This window comes from Chenopodium album, chromosome 9 (genome assembly GCF_948465745.1).
Source record: "Chenopodium album chromosome 9, dcCheAlbu1.1, whole genome shotgun sequence".
Lineage (NCBI taxonomy): Eukaryota > Viridiplantae > Streptophyta > Magnoliopsida > Caryophyllales > Amaranthaceae > Chenopodium > Chenopodium album.
Genome location: NC_137842.1, coordinates 1,851,066 through 1,862,836, shown reverse-complemented (window position 1 = coordinate 1,862,836; position 11,771 = coordinate 1,851,066). Strand labels below are relative to the sequence as shown.

General features: G+C 34.0%; 1 protein-coding gene across 1 annotated transcript; it reads right to left on the bottom strand.

Annotated features, from left to right (window-relative positions):
* Positions 1 to 509: 509 nt before the first annotated feature.
* On the bottom strand, positions 510 to 10,821 carry LOC145559350 (general transcription and DNA repair factor IIH helicase subunit XPD-like). The gene is made up of 12 exons (XM_081620774.1): positions 10,709 to 10,821; positions 9,346 to 10,274; positions 7,181 to 7,263; positions 6,632 to 7,035; positions 6,181 to 6,374; positions 5,843 to 6,023; positions 5,429 to 5,553; positions 4,491 to 4,580; positions 2,800 to 2,878; positions 1,654 to 1,730; positions 1,102 to 1,210; positions 510 to 946 (listed from the first exon to the last, which is right to left on the bottom strand). Exons 2-12 carry the CDS (start codon positions 10,149 to 10,151, stop codon positions 827 to 829), a joined length of 2,268 nt encoding a protein of 755 aa, XP_081476900.1. The 5' UTR covers positions 10,152 to 10,274; positions 10,709 to 10,821; the 3' UTR covers positions 510 to 826.
* Positions 10,822 to 11,771: the final 950 nt, after the last annotated feature.

The window sequence follows — 11,771 nt, the reverse complement described above, 5'->3', positions numbered from 1 at the left end:
TTTAAAGAAAAAAAAAAAAAAGACAATTTTGCTTATGCCAAAATTCACACAAAGTATCACTTGCACGAGATGTCTACATATTAATAATAGTAGTTAAAAATCAAGAACAAGAATTAATATAATATATATATATATATATATATATATATATATATATATCTTTTTTTTTCTTTTTTCGACAAAGAGAACTAATAACAAAAGAAAAATGAGAAGCAAAGGAGGGAAGGAGGAGGAGAGAGGAGGTGTACCGCACTGAATAATTTCGTACAACACTCAAAATGAATGACCAACATGTACATATTTTTTTTTTTTTAAAAAAGTAGATGGTCCCAACAAATTTTTTTTTTTTTTTTCTTGCAACAATTTCCTTTTATATCCGTCCCTATATTTTTACAATTTCTCTCTGCTTTTTCCTTGCCCAAACACAAAACAGCTTATCATGTGATATGAAGCATTATACTATCGTGTAATGTACTCGATTCATGATAATAAAATGAAGAACCAAGATCTCTAAAAAGATTATTATTGAGATCTCCAAGAAAATTATATAGTAACACAAAGTAACAAATAACATGTTTAGGAAAATTCAAAATAATTACAAACATATTAATTAATAATTAATAATAATAATAATAAATTACCGGGTTTTTGGGTACCCGTTTAAGCTAAAAAGCAGCCCAATGACACAGCCCTTTATTTAACATTTTGATCAGTCGGGTACCCAACCCGCTAATTTTGGAAATTCTGATTTAATTAACTGCTAATTTTGATGCAGATCAGCGAGTATTCGAATCGGATAGAGCAGGATGGGATTATTGTTGAAATCTCAGAACACTGGCACGTCTGCACTGCCATTGCTCATCTGTTTGACGTCTTCCTGAGACAACAGGGTTTTCCTACCACTGGCACCAGTCGTATCATATGGTTGAGCCATCTTTCGGAGAAACTGTAGCCAAGAAAATATAAAAAGAATAGAAAAACATTTGAAAAATAGAAACTAAAAGAAAAGAGTGAAAATAATGTAGGCAGGTGGATAGGTGGTACTAGATTAAGAAAGAAAATTATCTGAGTAGACAATATAAAACGTAGAGTGTGGCATACCTCTCTTGCTATGTGTAGAGCCATATCAGTGCTCAAATTAAGGTAAGCATCGCGGAGATGAGACAAAATCCATCCAGGCAGCTTGGAGCGCTTATCATGCCTGCTGTATCTGCAGAAACAAGTAACAAAGGATGTAGCATTTTGGGGATTGATAGGACAAAGTTGTCCAATCGAGCAAGTTAATTAATCCATCTGATTTTCATTTTTGCCCATTCTAGTTAACACAGCAACATCAACAACAGCACAACTAACTAAACATTGTTGCCAACAGCTTCTTTATGGAATTCAAATCTGTAAATGCATGAAAGACATTCCTAACGACTTACTAAGTTTGCTTTTACAGAAAAATCAATATATTTGATGCAGAAATTTTAAATCCATTTAGCCACTATATCAAATGCGGAGTAATTATTTAAAAAGCCAAACGATATGAAGCATCTACACAAAAAAACTAAGCAATCTTGTGCTTTTTGTATTAGTAGGATTTATATTTCTTCAAAGAGACTAGCATGCACACCAAGACAAAAACAATTTGATAGTACACTTACAAACCTTTTGTCAGCGAATATCATCATTCCATAATCAGCCTTTGATCGTATAACTCTGCCTACACATTGAGCAGCTTGTCTCTGATTCAGAACATTTGAATCAGTCCGGCAACTCAAAGCAAAAACAAACATTGTAAATAAGTACGTACGCCTCTGTCCCTTTTTTTGATACAATTTCCTTTTATATCCGTCCATATATTTTTGCTACATTTTCATTTTAAGTGGTCCCAACAAATTCTCTCTACTTTTTCCCTTGCCCCAAACACAAAACAACTTATTATGTGATATGAAGCATTATAATATCGTGTAATGATAATAAAATGAAGAACCAAGATCTCTAAAAAGATTATTATTGAGATCTGCAAGAAGATTATATAGTAATATTATACACCGTAATATTACTTGATGCAAGTAATATTATAATAATATTATACAATGTTCAAATAATATTACCGATGCACCAAATAATATCATTGTAGAATACCACCCATGCAAATTATTCACATGTGCAAATATATAGTATTAGATTGCATGCATATAATATCACCCATGCAAATAATATGATTTTTCTTCTATGCAAATAATAAAGAGTGTATCACGCATGCAAATAAAGAGAATATCACCCGCGCAAATACTAAGAATTTTTTCCTTATTAGTGTAGAATTAAATTTTGTGATTATCTTTTGTGATCATATCAAAGATGTTGTAGAATAATCTTCCCTGATATTGTAAGGAAGGAAATCTTATTATTAATCATGCATAACATAACAATTTTATTTGCTAAAAACAAATTGTGTAGAGTATATATTTATTTTTTTAATTGAATAATCTATTTACTATATTATACCTATACACTACTCCGTATAAGATAAGCGAATCACGGAGTGACACTTATCAGCTCCACATCGATTCGCTTGTCTTATAGTATAGTAAATAAGATCATAGATAATTACAAAGTATTATTTTATTTTATTTCATTAGTTACTTATGCCGAGCCCCACACCCATGTCCAAATCTCGGACAGTTTCCGTGTCCTGATTTTAGGAATTGCCATACCGGTCACTCAAATCTGTACCCGTATCTGATCCTTTTAGCCGAGTCAAGGTGACTATGTTAGTAATGGACAACGATATTGTGGTAAAAACCATACCAAAGCATCAAAAGTCAAAAAATCTCCTTCTTGAATCTGAAACGTGTCCCGCAAATATTCGAGTCGGGCAAGCAATATCCTGCAATGTAGAGAACCAACAAGCTCAGTTCATTTGATCTCAGCTGATGAGTAAAGATGTTAAAAAGAAGACACAGATCGCACATCACAATAGTAAAAACAATGGAAGATAAGGAGAAAGCATTGGCCACCTTGGTCATAGAAGTAGTTTGGCCATAAGAGGCTGAAACCAAGCAATTTATGACAGTCTTCTGCCACAGGTTACGACACAATGAATGGGTGGTGTCAGGATTGGGCTGTTGCAAGGGTCATACACTCATACACAATGTTATTGATGGGAAAGTGGTGGAGGTTTTGTTATTCACAAGGGAGTCAAGAAAGAGGGGAAAATTCTATAGACAAAGCACATTAGAGAGAGAAGGATATTATGGAATGTTTCTTTAGTTGGTTTTTGGAGTGTTCAAGCCACAGAGAATGCTTGTACTTGGGAGAGAATCAACCTTACACTTAATTTATGTAAATTCCCCCAACCCTCCCCCCCCCCCCCCCCCCCCCCAAAAAAAAAAAAAAAAAAAAAAAAAAAGCGCGCACACACTTTTTCTCCCTCTCCCTCTTCTCACTCTTCCACTTTCTTGAATGAAGGCCATATGATCCATTAATATTAAGACTTAAAGTGTGATGATAATATTCTTCTCAAGCTAAATACAATAAAAGGCTCTATATATATCAAGCAGTTTTCGTATAGAAGCAAAGTTCATGAACTACAACCAATGATCAATAATAATTAGAGCAAGATCAACCGTAAGTCCTAAGACTTGGTATCACATTGGCAAAAGTGGTCCCCTCTAGTCTCATCAGGAAGACTTCTACAATTTTTTGCATTGATGTTTCTTTTATCTTGCCAAAATTTAAATTGGGTCTTGATTATCAACACCCAACTTAAGACATAAAAAAGCACATTGGTGATATCATTATCTTGGTTGATGATGTTGGCATTATGCAAAATATACATTTTGACAAGTCTTAGGCTAGTAGAGATAAATGTAATAAAATCTTCAAAAGTCTTCACAAGATTGTAAAGCTTAAATAATGCTTCCTTTGCTTATATTCAATTGCATCACTGGATCTTGGCACAAGAATTAAGGAGATGAAAGAGATTTATTGAGGAGAGAAAGAAATAGAAGGGAAAAAAATAAAAGAAAATAAGGAAAAAAAAAAAAAGAAAGAAAGAAAGAAAGAAAAGGACATATGTGATAGTGACCAGAGAAAGGTAGAGAAAATTTACTGCCCAAATAAGAAATGACACAAGTAATTGCAACTTCCTTACATGGAAATGACGCAAGTTAAAAAAAAAAAAAAAAAAATTAAAACAAACAAACAAACAGAAAACATAGTATCTTTTAGTTAAAATTTTAAGGAAAGACTAGGGTTGAACACGCCCTTAGTAACAAGAATGGCATCATCATTGACCAGAGGCCACTATTTTCCCTTATAAACACCTGTAACACAGTTTCAGTGTTGAGATAGAAAGATCCATTCAATGATGGGTTATAAGCCTTCTCTAGCAAATAATGAACACTTCAAAGCATTTTTCGTACATATTCTTAGTTTTCGGAAGAAGAAATTATTGCAAATCAGCCTGTAAGCACTCAGAAGGGACAGTAGGCACTCACTTGCTTAATGTGTATTGGAAAGGAATCCCGAACATTATCACTAGCCTGCCATAATGCCGATCAAAATCTATACCTTCAGCTACCTTTCCCCTACAATAGAAGTGAAGTATGTAAACATCTCAAAATTTAACCAATAACCAATAATCAAATAACAAGAAGAGAACAATAAGGTCCAGCTTCTTAAGGATTAAGATAACAACCTCTTTAACACCTTCTTTGTTATTAATCACCACTGCTTAAACCAAAAAAAAAACATCATGTGACATTTAGCCGATCACCATATTGTCAAAGGAGAAATGGTGATGGTTACTACCCTCAGTAGCCAACTTGAAGCCACATGGTTATACATTAAGGTGTCTCTTTAGAGGAAATGGTGATGGTTACTTCACTCGGTAGCCAACATGAAGCCACATGGTTATTGATTGAGGGGTGTCCTTAGTGGTGGTCAGTGTGCTGGTCTCATGGCCAAGCCATTTTGCAGTAGTAAGGCCTATACTCAGACCAATTAAGCGATCAGGCTGGGTTGTAAATAGACTAGTCCAAATCAGCCTAGTGTTTGTCAACTCTCTGTTTTTCTTTTTTTTTTAAAAAAAAAATTAAATTAAAATTAAAAATTAAAAGTACATAAAATATATAGAAATAAAAAATGTAAAAAAACAAAGATAATCAGGCCAAGTCTCTAGTTGGCCAATTCAAACTGATCTAGATTTCTGAACCACACCTCCAGCCTGACAAGTCCAAGCTGGTCCAGGGGTGAATAGGCTCACACTAACCTGATCCGCTAACCACCTCTAGTTGTCAATTTATATGCTAGAAGGAATTATAATAGTTAAGTGCCAAGCCAAAAGAAACCAACTTCAAACGTACGAGTAGTTACTTTTCCAAAAGTTGAAATTACTGACAGAAGATGACATATATATCGCACATAGCTAAAGTACCTCGCGACAGAGAAAAAGACAGCACCTCTCCCGCAATCACAAGCCCTACGGTAGTTGTCTAGAGCCAATGTTGTTTCCACAACATCTTGAGTTTCAATGAATACAAGCTTATGCTGCATTATATCCTACAAAAATTAAAAACAGTTGAGTTGTTATTAAGGAAGCCCATCCCTCAAGTATTAAGAATCTTCATCCAGAAGAAAGATAAAGAAACTCTATGAAGTAAGATCCAGTTAAACACTAAACACGCAATGATAAACATGATAACATTTCAATAAAAGACTATTTTGTATAAAGCATAAACACATTAATTCACAAGCAAACAGCCGGATTATTTTTTGAAAAAAAAAAAAAAAAAAACATACTATTCCATCAGGAAAGTAAGGAAACATGATGCTTAATCATCATCTGTACCTTCAGAATTCCACTTTCATTCCAAGTATTAACAATGGCATCCATATATGAATAGCTGACAAAAAAGCATACTATTCCATCAGGAACTACAGAAACCATTTCTAGTAGTAGCCTTCCATAGTTCCTTGCAACACCTGGATCACTTCTCATATCATACTTTGTGCTGACAGGAAGTTGATCACTGAAACAAACATACAAACTAAATTAGTCACCAGCCAAGAGACAAAGATATTTACCGGTTAATCAAAGATATATATTCTCACTCAAAACTTCGCACAAAATAGAGTAAAATTTCCAATGCAAAAGATAAGAATGCAGATAGCGCCTAAAGCTTTTACCTTCCACGAGTTAGAACCATCGGACATATGCACTCCCTTGTCAAGGACATGGTGAAACTTCGACTGATTACAGGATTGAAGTTAAGAAGGCGAGGATACAGATCTATAGGACTCAGAGTTCCTGAGGTAATCACAACTGTCTGGAAGCGTTCAAATACAGGCTTTATAGCAAGTGAAGCATCATGACAGCTCAGCTGAAAAATTCCAAAAAACAAAAGAAATTTTAAAGAAAATCGCAAGTAATGAAATCTAAAAGCACAAAAAATACAAAAAGGCAAGCAATACAGAAATAAAACACCAACAACTTAAGGAAAATTCAACATGAGGACAGTAGATAGTAATAACATTACAACAGAGAACAGTTATAAAACAAAGAGAAGGGGCAAGAACGACCATTACCTGTATATAACAGGCTAGCACTTTTATACACATGAATAACGTTTAAACCAACCTGGAGTATAGGATCAGGGATATCAGGCATTCTCTCATCGAAAGGTTCAATGATGATTGAGAAACCCCTCGTATATGTGCTTACTAGTGTTGCAAAATCACAAATTGTCTGAACATTTAAGTACTCATTTGTATCAGTTATTTCTAGTGTCAACATAAGAGAGTGCAGGCGGTCATAACAAAATCTTAAGGTTTTTTGGTCGAGTCCAACTTGAGAATTAAGAGATGCTACGAAAGAAACAGGCGACTCCTTTTCAAAATTCTCAGTTAGCAGCCGGCCTTTGAGATATTGCACCAATCTCTGCAAAACTGATAAAAAATGCTCTGCTCGGCGGATATTCCCTGGTACAGCCTCTTTCAGAATATCATCAGGAAGAGCTGGGTTGGAAAGCCAAGTATCTCCATCTGGAGAAAAAAGTATATACATAAATAATAATAATAATAACAACAAAAACAACACCAGAAGCATTCAGTGAATCGTAAGGGAATGCCATCACCTGGATAAATAATAGATATTTTAAAATAGAATTCCTATACAACAATGGCATACTTGGTAAATTTCTCCCTTGGGCCAACCCTTCAACAAGGCGGTTGTACTCTGCACGAAGTTTACCTGCATCTGTGGCCTTGAACCTTCCCAACACATCAAATGATAGAATAATAATAAGTTGAGATTATTTCATAAACTAACCTTCCACATAAAATGGATTACATAATCAATTAATATATACTCATAAACTGGTAAGCTAAAACAACAGATTGTTAACTTTTTCAACTGACAACATCAAATACAAGCAATCCGTCCGTCCCTTATTGTTTGCCCCATTTCCTTTTTTAGAGTCAAACTTTGACAACTTTCACCATTCATTCTGATTAATATATAAGTCAAAAGACTATCATTGAAATCTTATTTGATTCATCATGGAGTATAGTTTCTAAATATGTACATTTCATAAATTTTATTAACACAAATTTTAAGATAATAATGATAAAAAACTGTCTTGAAAACCGTGTAAAAGAAAATGTTGCCAAGAATTGGGGGTGGAGGGAGTATACAATTTCTATCTAGGCAACTATATAAAATATCTACAGGTTTGAGATAACATAATTGTAAGCGCATAATCGATTTGGGGCAATGAATTAGTGGAGTAATATCAAACTGAGAAGATGTAGTAGTGTTTTGATGAGAAGGGAGATATAGAAAGTAATTACCCCACAAATTGGGGTAGTTACATCCTCTTTAATATCACTTCATTCATCACCACCTCTAACCACCCTAACTGTCATTAATTTGACTTTTTATCACTTCCTAACTATGCTACCCATAATCCAAGTATGCCTTAAAAAACTATCCAACCCTAAAAAGTATCCGGCAACCAAATTGGTACCAAATCCTTCCTCCATTGTTGGCCTTAAGAACATTGGGTCACTTTAGTGAATGCAACCTAGCCACAATTGATTTAGCCACAGCAATATAGGCAATATCTTACAATATTATTCTTCAATATTATTTGCTACACTTTGTTGAATACTAATAAGACCGCTAAGGCAAATTCCTTAGCAAAGCTCACTCTAGATCAACCTCATATAGTCATCTCAAAGAATCATGTTTTGACACCAACAGAAACCGTCCAACATTATTACTTATCATGTTGGCTAATCTCCCAACAAGGAGAACAATTGATTGCAAGCAAGCCCCAAATTTATCAAACAAATAAAGTCCAGTAACAAAGCTCATATTATGGTTTAAGCCAAATTCAAAATGAATTTAGCACTGAATGCTTCTGCCAATGATGGGCTTAACAATATTGGATCATTGAGATGAATGCAACCATGATTTTAACCGGTTGAGCCTCAATCGTACAAAAGGCAATATCTTACAACTTCACTAGCTTTACACTAGACAATTTTCCATTACAAAAAACAGCCTAGATCAACCTCAAATCTACGTAGCATGTTTTGGCACAGTAAGATATAGTCGAACATTATTGAGTACTCTTTCCGTTTTTTTTTTAAGTGACACAGTTTGACCGACACGGAGTTTTAGGAGATTTTATTGACTTTAATAAAATAGATGTTAGTGGGGTAGGTTGGAGGAGTGGGAAATGATAAAGTAAAAAAGTGAGAGGAAGTAGGGATCATGAGAGGACTGAGAAAATGATAAACTAAGAGATAGTGGGACCATTGGTAGGTGAATGTATATTATTAAAATGTAAGAGATTTCTAAAAGATGAAGTGTCACTTTAAAAAAAAACGGCCGCATAACGAAAGTGTGTCACTTAAAACAAAAAAAAAATGGAGGGAGTACTTAGTAGGCTGGCTAATATACCAACAAGGAGAGCAAAAGGGTTGCAACCAAAAGTATTATGTAAAATAAAGTTCAGCAAAGAAGATTACTATGGCTTAAGGATAGATTCAATTACAAACTTGTAAATTTTGAACCTCGCAACAGTCAAGAGCTGTTATAAGATCAAATTTTCATAAGTGATTGGAGAAGAATACAATGAGAATATCTCTGCCAATTGCAAACAAAAGGCAACTTCAGCATTTAACTTTTTTGTCCAATAGGATATTCGCTATACTCTCTACAATTCATCAAACAAATATAAATGCAGGCCAGCATTAACACAATGGACTAACTGATAAGAAAGGTTGATTGAAACTGAAGGGTCATAAACAATTAATAAGGCAGCTTGCAAACAGAAATTTAAATACCTCTCAATCTCTTGATACATCTTAGAAATATTTCTGGTAGCACCTTCAAGAGTTTGTCTTCTCACACTGACACTAAGAGCCTCGATGCAGACATTATCAATGTTATGAGCCTCATCAAAAACAACCACAGACTCACATTGCATCTTTTCTGATATTATCCCGGCAACTTTTGGATCAAGTAGATACTGGTAACTGCACACCAAAACATGAGCAAATTGCACCATGTGTCGTGCCAAGAAATATGGACACCATCCTTTCTGCTTGCCAAATGCTCTCAAATCCTGCAGAGTATAAACTCCTAGGGGCAAAAATTCATCAAAACTAGCTTTCTCATAATTCTCAAAAAAGGAGCATGTAGGGATATTCGGATTTTCGATTGCCAAAGCTCTAACCCAACTGGCTGTGAGCTTCCGACAACCAGCATCAACAGAATCTCGATTTTCAGCAGAGACAACAGCTGGATTTATGCACAAGTTCTTACGAGAAGATAACCCAACTGCAAGAAGCTGAGCTGAGGGGCCAAGGTGACGAACTTGGTAGTCATAGAGCAATTTCAACTCTGCTAGGGTTTTCTCCATCTCATGAACCGTTCGAGTGCAGTAAATGAGTTTGATAGGTTTTGAAAGAGCATAACTAGTAATAAGGGACAAAAGGGCAATTGTTTTTCCAGTTCCAGTGGGCATTTCGAGCAAGCAATGACTCTTGGCATCGAGGGCTCGCTTGAGTTCGACCATGTAGGAATGTTGTTCAGGGTAAATGTGGTCATATGGGAAGTAAACTGTAATGTCTTCTATTTCAAACTTCATATCGATCTCCCCACTTTGAACAATGGTTTAATATTATACTGGGTTTTCAATGCTTGATCTCACCCACAAATCACTGCAACCCCACCAAATACACTAGCCAAATCAAGCTTCTACATTGGTTTTCTGAAATTATAAAAAGCAACCCCATTTAACAACAGTTCAAATGTATGATCAGACACATTCAAATTAATTAAGTATAAACCATAAAGATATTTTCTTGAATTCATATTCCTATGAAACACACATACATCAACCCAAGAATCATTGATGGAAACCAACAAGTAGTGAATTATCAGGCCCGTCCCTGAGGCAGGGCAGCCGCCCTAAACCCAGGGTAAAGAGATTTGATTTCATATTGAATTATCTACAAAAATACATAATTTTAGGGATATTTGATTCAATAATCAAATTACGCTCATAAATTTCTAACCTTTTGGATATGATGTTTCATAATCTAAGAATTTACGAACTCTAAACTTAAAGCACTGATAATTAAATTAAAATATAAACCCTAGATTGTGAAATTGATATGATGATGACAACAACAAACAACTTACCTTAGAAGCTGCTTCAATGGGGGATACAACAACGGAGAACGCTTCAATGGAGAACGCTGAGTGCGCTTCAACGAATAACTGACAGTCTCAGAGAGGTGGGAAATATCAAATATGCCTTTAAAACCCATGACCCGCCGTAGTTATATGAATTTTTTTTGGCCAATTGACCAAATTGGTAAATAAAAAAGACCTTAGTGATAATTTGGTAAAAACACTTGATCCGACTACAATTTGGTAAAAAAACCTAACCATATGCGACAATTTGGTAAAAACATTAAACTTCGGCGACATTTAGACCAAAAAAATCTGTTTTTTTTTCGACAACTCTTTAAAAATCATAATTTAATTTGTTTATGTGATTTTAAATTTATTTTTCCTTTTATAAATTTTGAATATCTATGTCATTTCCTTTTTATTTTGCTAAATCTTGATGCCAAATTTATTTCCTGCCCCTTTTTAAAAACATTTCGTTAATAGTAGGTATGAAACTTAAGTGAAAATTGATACTAAACATGTAATTTCTTGAAATTGTTATTTCTCTAAAAAAAAAATAAAAAAAAAAAAAGATTGATGAATAACCACGAAAAAAGAACTAAATTAACTATTCACGAGTAATTTGTTGGAAATATTTGTATTTTTTGGGTAAAATGTCGCCTGAGATAATTTTATTTACCAAATTGTCGCTTAGGGTTAATTTTTTTACCAAATTGTCGCCGAAATTATTTTTTTTACCAAATTGTCGCTAAGGGTCTTTTTTATTTACCAATTTGGTCAATTGGCCGAATTTATTTCCTAGAAAGTCTTTTATAAATAATGACTTTAATTGTACTCCGTAATAAATTAATTATTTTCTAAATCTTTAAATTATAGAAAGAATAATAAACAATCACATATTTGGAAAAATATCATATAGATTATCAACGTAAGATTTTTATTAATTATTTTTGTCAAGCAAATTACTTTGTTGATCAATATCTAGGTAGAAAAAATCAATGATTGACTATCAATAGCTATCTATCTATACTATATACGAAGTATTAAAGTAATCACCGGGGGAAGACTT